Below are 22,459 nucleotides of genomic sequence, written 5' to 3'. Positions count from 1 at the left end.
TTCTAACTTCATCCAACTTCACATCTCACTAGTACACAAATTACTAATCATACCAAATCCATTCTGTTTGTCCATGTAAACCTAAGAGACAACATTCTAATAATGCAGAAAAAAAGTCATGTTCAAGGTCAAAGGTCAAAATATCCTCACCTTCATGACGTTGAAGAGCACCTCCTGACCCAGGCTGTCCTGGCCCTTGAAGAACTCATGCTCGGGGTAGGTGCGGGCGATGTCCCGGCGGATGAGCTTTTCGCAGGGCGAGGACATCTTGAGCAGCTCAGAGTACTGGTTCTTCACTGGCATGTCTGTGGCGTTACCAAGCAGCTGCCACACGATGGCCCGGAAGTGGTGTGGGATGCCCTTACGGATCAGCTCCTGGAGGTGAAAGGAAAGGTTTATTTTACAAATCTAATTCTCAGCTTAGTGTAGAACTCTACATCCTAGCCTATAATGAATATCTATGTCATCTCATACCTTATCTTTACTGATCATATCCCTCCATCTGTGCTCTCTGCTCATTTGTCCTCACTCCCATTTTCTCCTCTCTAATCTCTCCTGCTGTTCTGTTCCCCTCTCCCTGGCTCTGTCTGCTCTCTTATTTTCATTTTATTTAACCCTTATTTTACCAGGTAAGTTGACTGAAAACACATTCTCATTTACAGCAACGACCTGGGGAATAGTTACAGGGGAGAGGAGGGGGGTGAATGAGCCAATTGTAAACTGGGGATGATTAGGTGACTGATGGTATGAGGGCCAGATTGGGAATTTGGCCAGGACACCGGGGTTAACACCCCTACTCTTACGATAAGTGCCATAGGATCTTTAGTGACCACAGAGTCAGGACACCCATTTAATGTCCCATCCGAAAGACGGCACCCTACACAGGGCAATGTCCCCAATCACTGCCCTGGGGAATTGGGATATTTTTTTTTAGACCAGAGGGAAGGGTGCCTCCTACTGGCCCTCCAACACCACTTTTCCCCCTGTCCTCTCTCCATCTTCTCCCCTCTCTTCCCTTTGCTCTATCAGTCTCTCGATCACTCATCCATCCTCCCCCCTCACCTTGAGCAGCTTGTCCTTCTTGCGTCTCCATTCGTCCCACTCGTTGACGATGCGTCCCCACAGGATCCAGGTGTCCTCCTCCAGGTGGGACAGGTTGGACGAGGCAGAGGAGCTGGACACCAGGGACGAGCCGCTGTTCCGCCGCGAGCCGCTCATCGAACGCATCGACTTGGAGTCTGCCTCCAGAAGTCTGGGGAGGAGGAGGGGGTATCAAGGGGTTAGAGGTCGTCAGACAAGGGTCATATGAGTGAATCAAGAGCCACTTATGCTTTCATTACACTAGTCTTGTTTCTATTACTTGTTTTGATCTTTTTATTGTTAATCCATGATGTTAAGCTTTTCAGGCTTAATGTTATATTCTCTTTTGCATTACATTAGACTTAATTCGAAACATTTTTAATTAGTAGAAAATAGTAGAAAGTCACGTGTGGGAGAATGTCATCTAAAACACTGGAGGGCACAAACAACCAGCAGTACCTTTACTACTACTACGTCAAGACACTGAGCACCTCTCTGATAGTGAAACACTGGGCCTATTGTTGAGATACTTATCAGTGCCAAGGCCGTAGCAGCTACTCCGATAGTAGAGACACATTGAGGTTGCATCCAAAATGGCAGCTTTTCCCCTATATAGTGCACTGCTTTTGACCAGAGCTCATCAGGACCCTGATCAAAAGTAGTGCACTACATAGGGAATAGGGTGTCATTAGGGACGCATGCTGAGTGCTGAACACATTGGTTATAATACCGTGCCAATAACAGCAAATGTCCAACTCACAGAGGCAAAAGAGGAAGGTTCAACAGTGCATGTTCCAGCTCTGGCATCAAAGCGTCTCACAGCTAGCCTAGCCGGCCCGCTAGGCCTTGGCCAGAAGCTCCTCCAGCCCAATGACACATCTGCTCAGTGCATCTGCTCTGAAGCTACCCACAGCGGGGAGAGGCTAACCTCTGCTACCCCATACTGACCTGGAAGCCTCATAGCAATGTGCTGTAACACAGTTGAATCGCTGGACTGTACCTGTTTGTTTATGAGTGGCCTAAGACACTGCATCTCAGTGCAAGAGTTGTCACTGCAGTACCTGGTTCGAATCCAGGCTGTATCACATCCGGCCGTGATTGGGAGTTCCATAGGGCGGTGCACAATTGGCCCAGCAACGTCCGAGTTTGGTCGGGGTAGGCCGTCATTGTAAATAAGAATTTGTTCTTAACTGACTTGCCTAGTTAAATAAAGCTTACATTTTTTTTAAAATGAGTGGCTCATCATTTACCTGGCAAAATATCATCAAATGCCATTGTCACAACAGCGCAGTGATCTTGAACGCAGCCATGCGAGACCAGTCACAACCTAACAGTAGGTTTCCATTGAACAAGGTTTACTCGACAAAAGCAATGTTGCAAAAAAATTATCTTGGTGACATGTGTCATTGGAAACGGCAGATACAGGAGAAATGTTCTAAAGATAGACAACATTTATCCGTTCAACAGGGGTGGATGTTTATTTTGTAAAACTTATTGCAACAAATGATGGAAACAGTGTTCATCTAAGAAACGATTGCCAAATCTTTTTTAAGGTAGGCCTACGAGGGGCTCATCAAATCCACATGTAATTCTAAATGCCAACTACTACCCAAATAAAACATTTTACTATTAAAAAAAAAGAATGTCCCTTTGCAGTGACGTTCAATAACGCCTGAATTGCTTAGCGTTGCTTTTCTGGTTGCAAGTTCAAGATCCAATGATTTCAGATCTACAGGAGTGCAAATTTTACCATGGCGACAAGGTGGCACATGAGAATTATTAGAATATGGCAAATATGAGTAAATTCTTGCATTTTATCCATGCAAGCTTTTGGGAGCTACCTGAGACATGAAACAGATAGGTGGGAGGGCATACAGGCTGCCGCCAATTTATTAATGAGCAATTTGCCTTAAATGGATAACGGAAACATTTCAACCACTTCATTTTTATATGACACGTTTTTGCAAAAAAAAAGTTTGTTGTTGTTGTTTTTGTGGGATGTCATTACGTCCAGATGTTTTTAAATCGACACAAGACAGTTCAATGGAAACGCAACGTGGTTGTCACATCTATTTTCTATGCAAACTCTCCAAATGTCTACACAAAACCACTGGACAAGTTAATGGAAACATACAGGTAACTGCCTAAATAAATGACACTTGAGTAAATGAGGCATACAAAGTATATTGAAAGCAGGTGCTTCTACACAGGTGTGGTTCCTGAGTTAATTAAGCAATTAACATCCCATCATGCTTAGCATCTATGTATAAAAACACCCAGTTGGCCATTATTTTGACTACCATGACTAGAAGAGATCTCAGTGACTTTGAAAGAGGGGTCTCAAAGGAGTATAGGGGGTTTAAAGTGTGTGTGTCTCAGTCACCAGATCTCCACCCAATTGAACACTTATGGGAGATCCTGGAGCAGTGCCTGAGACAGCGTTTTCCACCACCGTCAACAAAACAATAAACTATGGAATTTCTCGCGGAAGAATGGTGTCGCATCCCTCCAACAGGGTTCCAGACACTTGTAGAATCTGTGCCAAGGTGGATGGAAGCTGTTCTGGCAGCTCGTGGTGGCCCAACGCCCTATTAAAGACAACTTATGTTGGGGTTTCCTTTATTTTGGCAGTTACCTGTAGCTACTGTGCAACACATGTGAACCCCAGTTCCCATCTCTTTCTCACCTGTTCTGCTCCTCCAGCTTGGCCAGCAGCTCTAGCTCGTCGGGGCTCAGGCTCTCCGAGTCAGCGGGGGAGGCAGCGGGGGCTGAGAGCATGGCATCTTGGCAAGATGAGTCCGGGCTGAGCAGAGGGCTGCCCATGGAATGGTCCATGCCAGGGGGAGAGGAGGGGGGACACGCCAGCTGGTTGGGTCCCCCTGTGGAGCCCTCTCTCTCTGGGCTGCCGCTGGGGGTGGGCATGGTTGTGGTGGTAGGCACAGTGCAACGCACTGTTGGACAGGGGAGGCTGTGGCTGGGTCTCCTTACACGTCTCCCCGGCTGTAGGGTCACCTGGTAGGGCGGTGCCGGAGCCAATCGGATCAGGGTTCCTCAAACCTGTTGTGAATTTAGAGGACATTTGAATTACGAGGACATATTCACGAGGACATACACTGAACAAAAACATGAATGCAACATGTAAAGTGTTGGTCCCATGTTTCATGAGCTGAAATAAAAGATCCCAGAAATGTTCCATATGCACAAAAAGCTTATTTCTCTCAAATTTCGTAAACAAATATGATTACATCCTTGTTAGTGAACATTTCTCCTTTACCAAGATAATCCATCCACCTGACAAGTGTGGCATATCAAGAAGCTGATAAACAGAATAATCATTACGCAGGTGCACCTTGTGTTGGGGTCAATAAAAGGACACTCTAAAATGTGCCGTTTTGTCACACAACACAATGCCACAAGTTCTGAAGGAGCGTGCAATTGGCATGCTGACTGCAGGAATGTCCACCAGCGCTGTTGCCAGAGAATTGAATGCCCATTTTTCTACCGTAAGCCACCTCCAACGTTGTTTTAGGGAATTTGGCAGTACGTCCAACTGGCCTCAACTGCTGACCATGTGTATGTCGTTGTGTGGGCGAGCGGTTTGAGTGCACCATGGTAGCGGTGGGGTTATGGTATGGGCAGGGATTAGCTACAGACAATGAACACAATTGCATTTGATCAATGTCAATTTGAATGCACAGAGGTACCGTGACGAGATCCTGAGGCCCATTGTCGTGCCATTAATCAGCCGCCATCACCTCATGTTTCAGCATGATAATGCACAGCCCCATGCCGCAAGGATCTGTACACAATTCCTGGAAGCTCAATCTCTCAGATCTTCCATGGCCTGCATACTCACCGATCAATGTATACTACAGCATGTTCCACAGGAAACAATCAACAGCCTGATCAACTATCAGAAGGAAATGTGTCGCGCTGCATGAAGCAAATGGTGGTCACACCAGAAACTGACTGGTTTTCTGATCCATGCCCCTACCTTCTTCTGTACAATAGACACAGATCTGCATTCCCATTCATGTAAAATCCATAGATTAGGGCCTAATGAATTTATTTCAAAATTACTGATTTCCTTATATGAACTGTAACTCAGTGAAATCTTTGAATGCATGCTGCGTTTACATTTTTGTTAAACATGCATGCATGCATGCATGCATGCATACATACATACATACAGTATTCAGACCCTTGACTTTTTCCAAATGTTGTTACTTTACAACCTTATTCTAAAATGGATTAAATAAAATAAAAATCTCAATCTACACACAATACCCCATAATGACAAAGCGAAAGGAGGTTTGTAGAAATGTTTGCTAATTTATTAAAAATATAAAATACCTTATTACCATACAGTACCAGTCAAAAGTTAGTACACACCTACTCATTCAAGGGTTTTTCTTCTCCTGTAAGTATTGACTCTTTGCGATGAGACTCAAATGAGCTCAGGTGCATCCTGTTTCCATTGACTATCCTTGAGATGTTTCTACAACTTGGAGTCCACCTGTGGTATATTCAATTGATTGGACATGATTTGGAAAGGCACACACCTGTCTATATAAGGTCCCGTAGAGCTCTGAGACAGGATTGTGTTGAGGCACAGATCTGGGGAACGGCACCAAAACATTTTTGCAGCATTGAAGGTAACCAAAAGTGGTCTCCACCATTCTAAAAGGAAGAAGTTTGTAAACACCAAGACTCTTCCTAGAGCTGGCCGCCCGGCAAAACTGAGCAATCGGGGGAGAATGCCTTGGTCAGGGAGGTGACCAAGAACCCAATGTTCACTCTGACAGAGCTCCAGTTTCTCTGTGGAGATGAGAGAACCTTCCAGGAGGACAACAATCTCTATTGCACTCCACCAATTAGGCCTTTATGGTAGAGTAAAAAGACGTGAATTTTACTGAGGAGTTGCTTCCATGACAGCCCGCTTGGAGTTTTCCAAAAGACACCTAAAGGATGAGAAACAAGATTCTCTGGCCTGAATGCCAAGATCCACATCTGGAGGAAACCTGGCACCATCCCTACGGTGAAGCATGGTGGTGGCAGCATCATGCTGTAGGTATGTTTTTCAGTGGCAGGGACTGGGAGACTAGTCAGGATTGAGGGAAAGATGAACGGAGCAAAGTACAGAGAAATCCATGATGAAAACCTGCTCCAGAGTGCTCCAGACCTCAGACTGGGATGAAGGTTCACCTTCCAACAGGGCAACGACCCGAAGCACACAGCCAAAACAATGCAAGAGTGGCTTTGGGACAAGTCTCTGAAGATCCTTGATTGGCCCAGCCAGAGCCCGGACTTGAACCCGATTGAACATCTCTGGAGAGACCTGAAAATAGCTGTGCAGCTACGCTTCCAAGTTGGATGGAAAGTTGAGTTCCTCGGCGTACACATCACGGACAAACTGAAATGGTCCACCCACACAGACAGTGCAGTGAAAAAGGCGCAACAGCGTCTCTTCAACCTCAGGAGGTTGAAGATATTTGACTTGTCAAATAAAACCCTCAAACTTCTACAGATGCACAATTGAGAACATCCTGCCCGGCTATCGCCGCCTGGAACAGAAACTGCACCACCCACAACCGCAGGGCTCTAATAATGATGTTTACATATAGTTTAAGTCGGAAGTTTACAAACACCTTAGGCAAATACATTTCACCATTCCTGACATTTTTTTATAGTAAAAAATTCCCTGTCTTAGGTCAGTTAGGATCACCACTTTATTTTAAGAATGTGAAATGTCACAATAATAGTAGAGAGAATGATTTATTTCAGATTTTGTTTCATTCGTCACATTCCCAGTGAGTCAGAAGTTCACATACACTCAATTAGTATTTGGAATCATTGCCTTTAAATTGTTTAACTTGGGTCAAACGTTTTGGGTAGCCTTCCACAAGCTTCACACAATAAGTTGGGTGCATTTTGGCCCATTCCTCCTGACAGAGCTGTTGTAACTGAGTCATGTTTATAGGCATCCTTGATTGCATACGCTTTTTCAGTTCTGACCACAAACTTTCAATAGGATTGAGGTTAGGGCTTTGTGATGGCCACTCCAATACCTTGACTTTGTTGTCCTTAAGCCATTTTGCCACAACTTTGGAAGTATACTTGGGGTCATTGTCCATTTGGAAGACCCATTTTTGACCAAGCTTTAACTTCCTGATTGATGTCTTGAGATGTTGCTTCAATATATAAACATCATTTTCCTACCTCATGATGCCATCTATTTTGTGAAGTACACCAGCAAAGCACCCCCACAACATGATACTGCCACCCCCGTGCTTCACGGTTGGGATGGTGTTCTTCAGCTTGCAAGCCTCCCCCTTTTTCCTCCAAACATAACGATGGTCATTATGGCCAAACAGTTCTATTTTTGTTTCATCAGAACAGAGGACATTTCTCCAAAAAGTACAATCTTTGTCCCCATGTGCAGTTGCAAACCGTAGTCTGGCTTTTTTTATGGCGGTTTTGGAGCCGTGGCTTCTTCCTTGCTGAGCGGCCTTTCAGGTTATGTCGATATAGGATATGTTTTACTGTTTCCTCCAGCATCTTCACAAAGTCCTTTGCTGTTGTTCTGGGATTGATTTGCACTTTTCACACCAAAGTACGTTCATCTCTAGGAGACAGAACGCGTCTCCTTCCTGAGTGGTAAGATGGCTGCGTGGTCCCATGGTGTTTATACTTGCATACTATTGTTTGTAAAGATGAGCGTGGTACCTTCAGGCGTTTGGAAATTGCTCCCAAGGATGAACCAGACTTGTGGTCTAAAAAAATATTCTGAGGTCTTGGCTGATTTCTTTAGATTTTTTATGATGTCAAGCAAAGAAACACTGAGTTTGAAGGTAGGCCTTGAAATACATCCACAGGTACACCTCCATATGACTCAAATTATGTCAATTTGCCTATCAGAAACTTCTAAAGCCATGACATTTTCTGAAATTTTCCAAGCTGTTTAAAGGCACAGTCAACTTAGTGTATGTAAACTTCTGACCCACTGGAATTGTGATACAGTGAATTATAAGTAAAATGATCTGTAAACAATGGTTGGAAAAATTACTTGCGTCATGCACAATGCAGATGTCCTAACCGACTTGCCAAAACTATAGTTTGTGAACAAGAAATTTGTGGAGTGGTTGAAAATGAGTTTTAATGACTCCAACCTAAGTGTATGTAGACTTCCGACTTAAACTGTATCTTGCACTACTCATCCCAGATGTATATACACTGTATTTTATACCATCTATTGCATTTCGTCTATGCCGGTCGGTCATGGCCCATCCATATATTTATATGTACAATAACATCTGCTAACCATGTGCATGTGACCAATCAAATTTGATTTGATTTGAAAAAACTGGACAGAGCTTGAGAGGATCTGCAGAGAAGAATGGGAGAAACTCCCCAAATACAGGCATGACAAGCTTGTAGATTCATACCCAAGAAGAATCCAGGTTGTAATCGCTGCCGAAGGTACTTCAACAAAGTACTGAGTAAAGGGTCTGAATAATTATGTAAATGTTATATCACACACACACACGTCTAAATGAGGCATTGTGTGTAGATTGATGAGGGGAAAAAAACAATTGAATCCATTTTACAATAAGGCTGTAGCGTAACAAAATGTGGAAAAAGTCACGAGGTCTGAATACTTCAGAATGCACTGTACATAGTCCTGTGTCTCATTAGTCAATGCTTATACGAGGTCAACTGTTGGTTGAATTCTGTGATAAATGGTTAAGTGCTATGAAAAGATAATTTGGTTGTTTGACATTTTCCTACAGAGCCAATTTCTATGTCAAACACAACAAACAAAAATAATTGACACAGTCCCTTGATTCGCATCTAAGTGAATTGATCACAGTCAATCCACAGTGAACGATATTATAGCCGTCCACTTGCTAAGGGAGTGGTTATCAGGGTGTGGGCCTGAGTCACCATGGATGATGACATCACATTCTATAATGGCCATTGTCTCACTGTGGCTCAACATTCATTTACAGTCTTCTTTATAAAGAGATTGGTTTGTGTCTCAAATGGCACCCTATTCTCTATAGTGCACTACTTTTAACCAGGGCTCTGGTCAAAGGAGTGCACTATATAGGAATTAGGGTGCCATTTGGGACGCACACATTCTAAGTGTATGGATTTAATGGATCATTATGTAATCCTGTATTATAAACTGGGTGGTGCGAGCCGTGAATGCTGATTGGCTGAAAGTCGTGGTATATCAGACTGTATAGGTATGACAAAACATGTATTTTTACTGCTCCAATTACGTTGGTAATCAGTTTATAATAACAATAAATCCTCAGGGGATTTGTTACAGAACCAATATACCATGGCTAAGGGCTGTGTCCTAGCACTCTGTGTTGCAGAGTAGATCACCATTTAAATCACTCACTGATGGATCAACATTAGCTAGATTACCATTAAATGTGATGTCATGAATATTTGATGACATCATGCTGTGAATATCAAGCAAGCAGGAAGAGACAGTGCATTAAAGGTGATTGGATTGGAGCCATAATTAATTATGAGATTAGCAAACTAGAAAGAATGTGTTGAGAAAGATAGGCCATGTTGATATAGTAGAAATCTGCAGAGCTATGAAAATACAAAACAACATTCCTCAAAGTATTATAATTTCTAATTGTTTGTTTTCTCATGCAAATCCATTGACAAAGAAAGAAATAATGGCAATTTAAGCAGAGGTTAAATCCATGAAATCCCATTTTCTGATAAGGAAGGTTTTGTGTATATTGTTGTGGTGTGTGTGTGTGTGTGTGTGCGCACGCACTCTGGCTTGTGATTCACAATGTGCAACATTCTACTGGCCTATGTGAGGCGAGGCCAGGTAGGCAAGGCCTGGTACTCTCTCAGTCCACTATCCTATCTCCACCCTCTAGTAAAGCCAAGAACAGACTGTGCACTGCACAATGCAGCTACTAATCATAAAAACTAATAGGGGGGAACCATTGGTCAGTGATAAACCAGAGGTCCGCTGCTACTGTTTCATCATGAAGGTACCAATGCTGCTCAGCAGTTCCTCTCTACACTCCTGTCTGTGGCAGCCAAGCTGCACCATAGAAATAGAATTACTAGAATGAGAATCCCATGAAGGTGCAGCCAAATTGCGGCGGCCAGGGTTCTTTCCTGTTCTACTTGGCAGCCAGGCAGTACCATAAAAATAGAATTACTAGAATGAAAAAGGAAACCCTGACAGCCTCATAGAAATATAATTATTCGAACAAGTAAAACACATTTGGCAATGGCAATTTGACTGCACCCTCATAGCATTTCCATTCTAGTGATTCTGTTTCTATGGACAGAAGTACAGCCCTGGCCTGCATCATGTATGGGAGCTCTATTACTGGGTAAGCCAGAGTCCAGCCGAGCTGGTGGCCCCAATCCACATAGAGGGAGAGGAGAGATAGGCGTAACCCCAAGCAGAGGGTAATTCAGCATACATTTGACAAACGGAATGAGCGCGAGAGAGATGAGGGGAATGGGCTAGACATCCTTGGAATGCTGAACAGCTCTATGACTACAACTCACACACACCCTAGCTGTTTTAATATCAGCCATAGTCACACAGATACATATGTCTACTGAAGCACGACAACGACAAGGAAAACAGAAAAACTGCCCAGAGAGGAGAAAAAAAATATATTGTTTGAAGGGAAAAAACACTGTAGAGGGATGGAGGGACAAGGACGCCATTCATGTGCTGGGAGAGGCCAATCAAAAGAGCCATTAACTAGCATGAGACCAATTGCCTCAGAAGAAGCAGCTCAGGAAAACGGGCGTCCCCAAACCGTCACAATCCTCTCTCAGAATGACACGTAGCTAGTTCCTCCAAAACAACGTAACAATAGCAACAGAGAAAAGTTGTAGTCTAATTGTATCAAAGCTAATCTTATGACACTAGAAATACTGAACTTTAACCCTTGATATTCCTCTCAGACTGCTCACTGTGACGATGCATATACAGTTGAAGTCGGAAGGTTACATTCACTTAGGTTGGAGTCATTAAAACTCGTTTTTCAACCCCTCCACAAATTTATTGTTAACAAACTATAGTTTTGGCAAGTCGGTTAGGACATATACTTTGTGCATGACAAGTAATTTTTCCATCAATTGTTTACAGACAGATTATTTCACTTAAATCAGAATTCCAGTGGGTCAGAAGTTTACATACACTTGGTTGACTGTGCCTTTAAACAGCTTGGAAAATTCTATAAAATTATGTCATGGCTTTAGGAGCTTCTGATAGGCTAATTGACATAATTTGAGTCAATTGGAGGTGTACCTGTGGATGTATTTCAAGGCCTACCTTCAAACTCAGTGCCTCTTTGCTTGATATCATGGGAAAATCTAAAGAAATCAGCCAAGACCTCAGAAAAACAATTGTAGACCTCCACAATTCTGGTTTATCCTTGGGAGCAATTTCCAAACACCTGAAGGTACCACGTTCATCTGTGCAAACAATAATACGCAAGCCGTCATACCGCTCAGGAAGGAGACGCGTTCAGTCTCCTAGAGATGACCTTTGATACCTTTGATACTTTGGTGCAAAAAAGTGCAAATCAATCCCAGAACAGCAGCAAAGGACCTTGTGAAGATGCTATAGGAAACAGGTACAAAAGTATCTATATCCACAGTAAAACGAGTCCTATATCGACATAACCTGAAAGGCCGCTCAGCAAGGAAGAAGCCACTGCTCCAAAACCGCCATAAAAAAGCCAGACTATGGTTTGCAACTGCACATGGGGACAAAGATCATATTTTTGGAGAAATGTCCTCTGGTCTGAAGAAACAAAAATAGAACTGTTTGGCCATAATGACCATCGTTATGTTTGGAGGAAAAAGGGGGAGGCTTGCAAGCCGAAGAACACCATCCTAACCGTGAAGCAGGGGTGGCAGCATCATGTTGTGGGGGTGCTTTGCTGCAGGAGGGACTAATGTACTTCACAAAATAGATGGCTTCATGAGGACTGAAAATTATGTGGATATATTGAGCAACATCTCAAGACATCAGTCAGGAAGTTTAAGCTTGGTTGCAAATGAGTCTTCCAAATGGACAATGACCACAAGCATACTTCCAAAGTTGTAGCAAAATGGCTTAAGGACAACAAAGTCAAGGTATCACAAAGCCCTGACCTCAATCCTATAGAAAATGTGTGGGCAGAACTGAAAAAGTGTATGTGAGCAAGGAGGCCTACAAATCTGACTCAGTTACACCAGCTCTGTCAGGAAGAACGGGCCAAAATTCACCCAATTTATTGTGGGAAGCTCATAGAAGGATACCCAAAACGTTTGACCCAACAATTTAAAGGAAACACTACCAAATACTAATTCAGTGTATGTAAACGTCTGACCCACTGGGAATGTGATGAAAGAAATAAAAGCTGAAATAAATAATTCTCTCTACTATTATTCTGACATTTCACATTCTTAAAATAAAGTGGTGATCCTAACTGACCTAAGAAAGGGAATTTTTACTAGGATTAAATGTCAGGAATTGTGAAAAACTGAGTTTAAGTGTATTTACATTTCCGACTTCAACTGTAGTTACCTTTTAAGAAACCAGTGCAAGAAATAACCTTAACATCTCTGAAAATATAAAACTAGTCTCCCTCTGAAAACGAATCCCCTAAATTACTGGCATCCCCATTGGTCATCTCACCGGGAATCACTCCAGTCCAGCTACAGTAGGATGTACACCAGAGGGGGTATACAGCAATGTCATTGAAGCCAGGCTGTATTCCAAACTCTGTGAGTCATGCTCGACTACAGCAATAGGTGGGACAATTGCTGCTCTGGCTATCAGTACATTAAATCTAAGGGTAATGGTAGGACAACAAAAAAATAGCACTGAATGTACCTGAATGCAGAAGTTCTCCCATTTAGTGTGTCTGGAGGTTGCATGTTGTGCTTCCCAAACGGCACCCTATATAGTGCACTACTTTTGATCAGAGCCCTATGGGCCCTAGTTAAAAGTACTGCACTATTTAAGGAATAGGGTGCAATTTGAGACACCACCATGGTGAACTTGGGACTGCAGAGTACTGGAGATGGAGTTAGCCTTGGGGGAACAAGGCTGTACCCAGCACATGAGGGAGCCTCAATGTGAGCCCTGTTGTGTGTGTAAACAGCAGCTTCTCCCTTGCCGTGAATGGGGCAGCTTCAATGTGAGCACTGTGTTGTGCCTATGCATGAGTTTGTATGTAAACCGCTATCCACGTGCACAATTATCACATTGTGTGCGCCTCAGCACTTCCTATCCTCGCTCCCACTGTCCACAGCAGACAGACAGACTTATTGTACCCCCAACTATCAACCCTCTCTATCCCCCATTTCTCCCCCTGAACCCCTAATCCACCCATCCCATCCCTTCCTCTCCCCTCTCTCCCTCCTTGTACGTGTTGTGACTCCCCCTCAGGCCATGCTTGACATCAAGGGCAGCCCCCACGCTAAACCCCCAGTCCTACCTCCTGTACGCCCTAACCTCGCTGTTGCTACATCTCATTTACAGCTTTGTTCCCATCTGTCCGCTGACACGTGGCTTGTTCCTCAACACCACAACATCCAAGTGCATGCGACTGGCAGCATCCAAAATGGCAACCTATGATCTATATAGTGTGCTACTTGGGAATGGGCCCTGGTCAAAAGTAGTCCACTATGTAGTGCCCAGTTCTTCTCCCACTCTGGTGTCTAGGGTTAGTATTATGAACCCTGTGCTCTTCTGACGTCACTGCTGTTGACGTATTCCCTCTGATTCTGTAATGGCTGCATATTAACCCTTGTCTCTAATAGGCTTGACCTCCCCTAGTCATCCAAAATCGTCATGGCAATGACAGCCTGGTCTCCACGTGACCTTCCTTGATGAAGTGAATTATATATACACATTCGTTATATCGGTCCAAGGCCCTGTACAGCAGATGTTATCTAGAATCGAGATTAATCTAATGAATAAGTTGCTTTGACGGTAAGCTTGAATGAAGACCAGACACATTTGGGCTAATTAGAATGACATGTCATCCGGTGAAGCTCCCTCAGACTACCCAAGTTCCCTAAAAGTAAGCACATTTAGAACAAGAATTGCTTCCTGAATTCCTAGTTTAGCTATAAGCGCCCTCCTGATAATCACGTTTCCATGAATACCAGGGGGAACATGGCTTTAAAATACACATTTCCACCATCCTCCCTCCAAACAAATTCCAAAGCAATGCGATGTGACTAATAATTTATTCTGCAATGGTAGTGAGTGTACCTGACCCTGATCAGGTGATTCAATAAGATACAGATTACAAGGATCACCAGCACTGCTGCGTCATCCTCAAACGGATTACAAACAGATTAAACACTGTGCACCAACATAACCCAGGGTGCCCTTGCATTTGCCTAGGCATGAACAGAAAATACACACATAAACGATACATGGGATGTCCGTGGGATTGGTTTAAGCCTCACTTTCCCACAGTAGATGAACCAACCAGATCCCCTTTTCTGGGGCACTGATCCAAACTGATCTGGGGCCAGTATAGTTAGTGCGGCATCAAACAGAAACCATCCGACCTATTACTGGCACACCTGTGCCACTTTGGTACAATAGCCCCGGGACATTGTGTCACCACCAGTTGATTGTGTGTTCATTCAGCTCTATTTTAAAGCCATATGAAACCTCCCTCTGGGGTTACAGAACAGGTCTGGATAGTTTACCACACACAGTGGAATGGGCCAATAGAGAGGTGACGTTAATCATACTCCCAGCGAGAGTGAACTGTGAACTGAGGTGAATCATTCCTGTACATTACCAGACACCAGTGATCCTAGAAAACAAGTGCAACCAAGACAACAGCTCTGGTGAAATGGTTGCCCAGGCTTGTTTATCATAATAAAGGGCAAGGCCCTGTTCACCTGACTAGGTGGAGAAATAGATGGGGGGGGTGTGGTAGTGGGCGTGACCAACGGCGCCTTCTCTGACCAATATTTTTAGAGGCCCTCCCATGGCATCAGAGATAAAATGTTGCTGTTTTAAAGCAAATTTGTCTGCTAGTCGCAATTCTAGACATTTTGCCATGGGGAAGAGAAAACATTTTACAGTTTTAAAGCTAGTTTCCTGAAATTCTACACATTTTGCTATGTCTTACGTTGTGTTCTTATGCTACACTACATGACCAAAAGCTTGTCAAACATCTCATTACCAAATAATGAGCATTAATATAGAGTTGGTCCCCACTTTGCTGCTATAACAGCCTCCACTCTTCTGGGAAGGCTTTCCACTTGATATTGGAACTTGCTTCCATTCAGCCACAAAAGCATTAGTGAGGTTGGGCAATGATGCTAAGCAATTAGGCCTGGCTTGCAGTCGGCGTTCCAATTCATTCCAAAATTGTTCGATGGGGTTAAGGTCAGGGCTCTGTGAAGGGCAGTCCAGTTATTCCACACCAACCTCGACAAACCATTTATGTTTGGAACTCTTTGTGCAAGGGGGCATTGTCATGTTAAAACAGGAAAGGTCCTTCACCAAACTGTTGCCACAAAGTTGGAAGCACAGAATCGTCTAGAATGTCATTGTATGCTGTAGCGTTAAGATGTCCCTTCAATGGAACTAAGGGGCCTATCCCGAACCATGAAAAACAGCCCCAGACCATTCATTATTCCTTCTCCAAACTTTAGTTGGCACAATGCATTGGGGCAGGTAGCATACTCCTGGGATCCGCCAAACCCAGATTTGTCCGTCGGTCTGCCAACTAGTGGAGCGTGATTCATCACTCCAGAGAATGCGTTTCCACTGCTCCAGAGTCCAATGGCAGCAGATCATACGCCACTCCAACCAATGCTTGGCATTGCGCATGGTGATCTTAGACTTGTGTGCGGCTGCTCGGTCATGGAAACCCCTTTCATGAAGCTCCCGACAAACAGTTATTATGCTGACGTTGCTTCCAGAGGCAGTTGGGAACTCGGTAGTGAGTGTTGCAACCGAGGACAGATTATGTTTTACGCGCTACATGCTTCAACACTCAACGGTCTCATTCTGTGTGTTTGTGTGGCCTACCACTTTGTGGCTGAGCCTTTGTTGCTCCTAGACGTTTCCAATTCACAATAACAGCACTTACAGTTGACCAGGGCAGCTCTAGCAGGGCAGACATTTGACAAACAGACTTGTTGGAAAGGTGGCATCCTATGATAGTGCCACGTTGAAAGTCACTGAACTTGACAGTAAGGCCATTCTACTGCCAATGTTTGTCTATGGAGATTGCATGACTGTGTGCTCAATTTTATACATCTGTCAGCTGAAATGTTTGAATCTACTAATTTGAAGTGGTGTCCACATACCTTTGTATATATAGTGTATCTGAGTGACTCAAACATAACAAAATCAATGGGGGCCCCATGCCAAGACATTTTGAGAATTTTAGGTGAAACACTGCCATGTTGTTTTTGTATTATCACCCCTCTAGTATGTGAGGTCTCTGAAACAATACAGTTATACTGATCTGTAGCATCCTGTATCTGGGCAAATAATGGTTTGCTTTGTGAGTAACTTTAACTAGTTACCATTCTATTACCGCTTTATTCCGTGCTGTAATGTAGTGCTACCAAAATGACAGGAACAACACACTACAAGGGAGCTTGTAGTAGCGGCAGTAGGGCAGGATACTGGAGTTTTAGGCTTGGTATGTCAGGTCATGGAGTTGCTCCCAGTATCTCAGCATCAGCAGCACAGCAGGATAATGGAGTGGAGCCTTTAGCACAGGGCAGGCCTCTGCTGATCGCTACAAACAACCAACCACAGTGAGAGAGTCAGTGTGACGAACAGATAGAACCTGTCAGAGATGCAGAGACAGACAGAGAGACCCTCACAGAGATGCAGAGACAGGCAGAGAGACCCTCACAGAGATGCAGACAGACAGAGAGACCCTCACAGAGATGCAGAGACAGACATACAGAACCTGACAGCGATCCAGACAGACACAGACATCAGGACAGGTAGATGGTATCCCTCCCTCCTACTTCCACGGCCCTTATTGTGGCATTCAGCAGGTTGTACAGCAGAGGCACGCCACAGCCAAGCCAGTGTAAAACACAAAGACTGTTCATCTGGCAACACCACAAAGGCCTATTAGCTTACCATTCATTCACAGTTCACCTCAGCATGGATTGCCGTAGCAACAGCAAGTAGCAGGGATGATGAGAAAGAAGTGAGGTTTAGACAGCCGTGTGTGAATGCCAACTGTCACTTTTACTGAGCTGTAATGTTCAAATGTCCCATCTGTGTGTGTGTGGTAAACGGGTATAGCATTTCTTTTCAAAACAAGGTCATGAGGATGTGTGAAGATCAGATAATTGTTTTCTTGAGAGCCCGTGTGTTTCACTCTCTGTATGGTGAGTGCATTTCCTAGATAAGGCTAAAAGCAATGACTTGATTTCTCACTCAACACACTCTGTGCTGGTGAAATCTACCCAGCGCTTTCACTTGGTGGTGCATGTCTCTAGTCTGTTCTATTCCACCGTTTATAATATTAACAATAATTATCCTGAAATGCAAGGTAATTTATTCCTTGAATAGTAAGTCCCCAAAAGAGACTGAATTCAGACGCCTGGGGCAGAATACTTCACTTGTTTATTGTCAGCCATAATAGCCCTTCCATAATCAAATGTTAGCCACAATCCATACTTTGAGATCTTCTGCTCTCATAATATTTTGGAGTAAAGCCAACCCAAGGCACATCCATTTCTGACTACAATATTCTAACGGCTGTAGCATGCCTTCACTAGCAAAAAGAATACATCTGAAGGACAAATAACCTGCGTTGTATAGGCTACAAAGAACTGGCTGAGGATGTAATTCCGTGGGTTTATGCCTGTTTCTGTTTGTGTGATGGCACTTAGCCCGGATTTCAGGCCAATATGCTGATGCATATGGCTGCTACCTGTACAACAGGCTCTCGCGCTGCAGATGATGCTTCAGCATCTGTCACCAATTCAAATGGCAGCTCAAGCCTATGTCTTGCAGTGCAATGTGACAAGAAGAAGGCCATTCAAAACGTTGCAACGTTTGTAAAACGATGTATGAAATTGAGGCCGCGCAGGGGAAGAGGCTACAACGTGTCCTCTTATTTCTAGGCGTAAAACAATAGCCTACAGAAAAATGACGGGGATGTAGCCTATTTCGGCTAATTTCTTTTTCGCTTGCCTTCCCTTTCCATTTGAGGGGCCTATTCGCTTTCCGGAAATATGCAAATGAAGACCACTGTATTAATTCGACAAGAGAGAAATGGAGCAGTATCAGCCCCGCTGTCGCCGAGTAACCTCTGATGAAGATTAAGGCTTCCTCAATGTAAAAATACACAGGGTCTAAGTGCTTTGTTTAGGAGCATAAACGTAAACTTCGCTCGATCCATCTACATGCATAACAAATATTTATGTGACACATGCAATTATAACAAGAACAACAGTAAATAATACATTTATAAATAAAACAGTAATGCCTACCTGAATGTTCCCATAATCGAAGCGGCTCTTGCTCGTAGCTGCTATGTCATGCCAACACACGGACACCACGAAACTAGCACAGAACAAAACCTTCACAATGTCGACTTCACCACCGTGTGAAAAATACAGTACGAAATGCTACGCCGAAGCCATCGCTCGTGCTGCTGTTTTATTAGAAAATGCGAACTCGCACAGCTGTCCGTCTGTCGGCGCTTCCTCAAGAAGACGTATAACTAGCTACAGGCTACAACTACTAGACAGGGAGCTGTCCACCCTATCTCCCCTGTCCTCTCCAACTGTGTAATAATACAAATAAGGCAGACATTAAAAAATATAGCTTTAAACAGCAGCGTCAATCATAAATAGAAATCATAAACAGAATGGAGTGCTTCAGCGTTTCTACACCTTTTGCCATGAGGTGGTAGACACACCAATCAGATTACAACACAGACATGATTGGCATGTCTAAAGCCAATGAATTGGCTTAATTAAGGTATCCTTTGTTGTGACACCGCAATTATCCACTCGTGTCTATTCTTTATTCTGCGGGGAGGCGGGGCTTGCATCGGCATGGTGTGAATACTGTATGGTATTGAGTATAGTGTAGATTTATTCCCTCTCAAGAAAGATAAAATTAGGGAATTATTCTAATGTAACTCTTATTATGTAAATTGCAATTAGGTTAGGGCATTTAGCCTATACCTATATAGCGACAGGTAGCCTAAAATATCTGTCGTTCTGCCCCTGAACAAGGCAGTTAACCCAATGTTCCTAGGTCGTCATTGAAAATAAGAATTTGTTCTAAACTAACTTGCCTAGTTAAATAAAGGTACAAATAATGACTGACAAAGTGAACCTACTCATAACAATGATACTGTAGACAGTACACAGCAAATTGACCTTACGAATCTATAGCATGCAGGTGGGTCTGTAAAAAAAAAGTAAAGAAGATCAAAATAGCTGAAAGTTGTGTTTATTAAATTAAATGGTGGGGGGGTAATAAAATGAGTTGTGAATAGGGGGGGTTGTCTCCCTCTTCTGGTGGCACTGATGTTTTTTTAGAAAGTGGGTTGGGGGAGGTGGTATCAGGGTTTCCCAAACTCGTCTCTGCAGTTACTTTTTGCATCTTTTTTTGCAGGGGAAGCAAAATAGTCTTGCCAGGGCAGCTGTGATCCGCGGGAGGAGAGCCTGTTTTTTCTTCGGCTCATCTGCAGCCACAGTACCTGAACAGGTGACATAGAACAGGGCAGGAAATCAGGGTCGTGTTCATTCAGGCACACAGTAGCAAAATGTTTTGAAACAGAAAACAAAAACAATAATTTGTTGGCAAGTTCAAGAAAGTTCCTCCCTGTTTTAGTCTGTTCTCTTCCATTTAGTGGCTAATGAATAAGACCCTGATAACTTCATCATAGTCTCCCGTCCTTACATTACAATAGTGTGCTGAAGACAGACGCACATGTTGACTGACAGAAATGAGGACTTACTATCATTGCCAAGAGGAGACACCTTGTTCTTCTTCTGGTCCTTGTTATTTCTTCGCCTCTTCTTTCCTGACTTCCTCACTTCTTCCTTCATAGCCTCTTTCTTATCCTTCTCCTTCGTAGAGAGAGAAACAGATTTGAGTTGATGCCTCACAATCAAACAGCCCAAATAACTAAACGATCTACTAGTTCTTGTCTGTCTCACATGTGTGGAGGTGATGTCCTCGAGGTCTGTGAAGAGGGCACAGCTGTTGGGCTCGGAGCTCTCAGAAATGTAGCTAATTACCTGGGACTTGGCAGAGATGGCTGAGCTTACAATGGTCTTCTCCAAACCAGTGCTGTCATCAGCCATCTCCGCTAGGTCCTCTTCAAGGGATTCCCTCCGGGCCAGGAGCTCCTCGGTGAGGGTGACGTCACTCCTTGAGGAGGTTGAGGAGTGTGACCTCCCACTAGCACGGCTCCTCCTGGCTCCAAAATGGCCGCCGGAACTCCAGTCCTCGGAATAGTCATCTATGACTTGTGTGATGGTGTCCGCCATGCACCTGATGGCTGCCTCACCACCAGAGCGCGCGGCACGCAGTTGAGCCCGGTTGGAGTCCGAACGCAGGGACAATCTTTTAGCTGCAGTCTTCACGATGGCCTTCACCGCATCCTCCCCAATGAATTGGATGCTCTCCTCCAGGCCAAAGAGGACAGAGATGTCAGCATACTTCAGGGCATGCTGGACCTCCAGAAAGAGATCCTTCATCAGCCTGAAGGGGTCATTGGCCCTCCTTGTCTGGGGGGACTCTGAGGCCTCCAGTCGGCACATGATGCCGTGGAGGATAAACTTCAGGGTCTGGGGGCTCATGACGGTGGCCCAGGGAGTGCTGCAACTGAGGGTGTCCTCCTCGATAAGGATCTTGCCTGGTAGGAGGGAGGGAATCTTCTCAAGGGCCTTGGTGGGCATCAGGGAGCACTCACTCACGTTGGACACCTCAGCTTCTCCCACCTCTTCTACCAGGGTCTGGGAAGGAGCTGCCAGTGCTGCATGGGTGGTCGTCACAGAGTTGTCCTTCAAGGAGGTGCTGGGCACTACCTCTTCTTCATCCAGGCAGGGTCTGGGCAGAAAAACATCCAGAGTCTGGGCAGGAGCTGCCCATGCTGCCTGGGTTGAGGTGGAGGGTTTAGGGTATGAGACAGTCATGGCACTCACAACCACCTCCTCTTCGTCCTTGGGTGAAGAGGGACACGGAAAGTCAGGGAACCTTTCCCTGGCACCGGAATCCAATCCTAAGAAAATACACTCATATTCTGAAATGGTTCAAAGCCACATTCATGTATAACACTATGCAGTATCTAGCACATTTACTATAATGGTAATACACGGGTTATTACACAGGTTATTACACTGTTATTACTGGTCATATGGGTAAAACAGGTTATAAGTGTACCTTTCTGGATGATGAGCCTGGCCTTGCAATCGTCGTTGCAGGTACTGTTCAGGATGTCTCCCACCCTGGTGGTCAGGACTTGGCAGACGGCCCCTGGTCAAATCAACATTTATTTAATACAGGGGTGTCAAACTCATTCCATGGGGGGGCCGAGTGTCTGCGGGTTTTAGTTTTTTCCTTTCAATTAAGACCTAGACAACCAGGTGAGAGGAGTTTCTAACTAATTAGTGACCTTAATTCATCAATCAAGGGTGGAGTGAAAACCTGCAGAAACCCGGCCTTCTATAGAATGAGTTTGACATTTGATTCAAAGTAATACTTCACACATAAAATGTCTCCAAACACTGTATAGAAAAATAAGAAAAAAAGGGGAGAGAAAAGGAAAATACCATTACTGACAACAAGAGAAAAGAAAGAAGGGGAATGTGCGGGTACAAAAGATGGTAAAAACATCATAATAACTAACCTAGTGCCTCCTTGTTGTCATCGGAGAGGGAGAGGGAGCTGGAGGACTGGAGGGTCAGGAAGCTGCCCTTCTCCAACAGAGCGGCCCACCTCCCACGGGACTCTGTCCCTTCCTCCTCCCCATGCCCACTTGACCAGGTGGAGTCGCTGTCCCACAATTCCTCCTCGCTGGATGTGGGGGTGTTCCCCCAGCCGTCCCTATACATCCAGTTAAAGTTGTCATTCCACATAATGTCTCTGCCTGGTGGGGTGGTCGGCAGACCCAAGAAGTTCTCCAGCAGATTCTTAATGGCCCGTTGGATGAACATGTACAGCACGTCTGTGAAGAATTCATTGGAGAGCCTACGGTTGGCAGCCAGGTCTTTCAGGATGGGCTCGGACCTGCTCTGGCGGGCCATTGGCCTCCTGCCCATACCGGTGTCCAGAAGCATCTGATACACCTTGCAGATGAGCTCCTTCCCAAAGTAGTGGACCTTCCCCCTGAAGATC

General features: G+C 44.4%; 2 protein-coding genes across 3 annotated transcripts in view; both read right to left on the bottom strand.

The window, feature by feature from the left end:
- LOC110493584 (EVI5-like protein) overlaps window positions 1–19,032 on the bottom strand; it is a 39,195-nt gene extending 20,163 nt beyond the window's left edge. The window contains exons 1-4 of one of the 2 annotated variants that reach the window (XM_021567940.3): window positions 18,592–19,032; window positions 3,767–4,137; window positions 1,063–1,252; window positions 151–375 (exon numbers count right to left, since the gene is read on the bottom strand). In XM_021567940.3, coding sequence (XP_021423615.3) covers window positions 151–375; window positions 1,063–1,252; window positions 3,767–4,002 — 651 coding nt within the window. In that variant the 5' untranslated portion in view covers window positions 4,003–4,137; window positions 18,592–19,032. The remainder of the gene's footprint in view (window positions 1–150; window positions 376–1,062; window positions 1,253–3,766; window positions 4,138–18,591) is intronic. The other variant, XM_021567937.3, reaches the window with a different exon arrangement.
- On the bottom strand, window positions 16,783–21,258 carry LOC149975710 (uncharacterized). The gene is made up of 2 exons (XM_090206558.1): window positions 20,076–21,258; window positions 16,783–16,871 (listed from the first exon to the last, which is right to left on the bottom strand). Exons 1-2 carry the CDS (start codon window positions 21,256–21,258, stop codon window positions 16,783–16,785), a joined length of 1,272 nt encoding a protein of 423 aa, XP_090062684.1.
- Between the last annotated feature and the right edge of the window lie 1,201 nt (window positions 21,259–22,459).

The sequence above is a fragment of the Oncorhynchus mykiss genome, chromosome 17 (assembly GCF_057628025.1).
Source record: "Oncorhynchus mykiss isolate SJ-2025 chromosome 17, ASM5762802v1, whole genome shotgun sequence".
Classification (NCBI taxonomy): domain Eukaryota; kingdom Metazoa; phylum Chordata; class Actinopteri; order Salmoniformes; family Salmonidae; genus Oncorhynchus; species Oncorhynchus mykiss.
The sequence above is the reverse complement of the archived record's forward strand: the minus strand, read 5'-3'. Positions and strand labels throughout refer to the sequence as shown.

What these genes read in the sequence shown, in the direction of transcription:
- LOC149975710 (XM_090206558.1), bottom strand. Translation starts at nt 21,258, where the DNA reads ATGACTGTCTCATACCCTAAACCCTCCACCTCAACCCAGGCAGCATGG. An exon ending in GTCTCCTCTTGGCAATGATA is followed by an intron (nt 16,872 to 20,075) that starts GTAAGTCCTCAT and finishes GGTTGTTTGTAG; the next exon opens with CGATCAGCAGAGGCCTGCCC.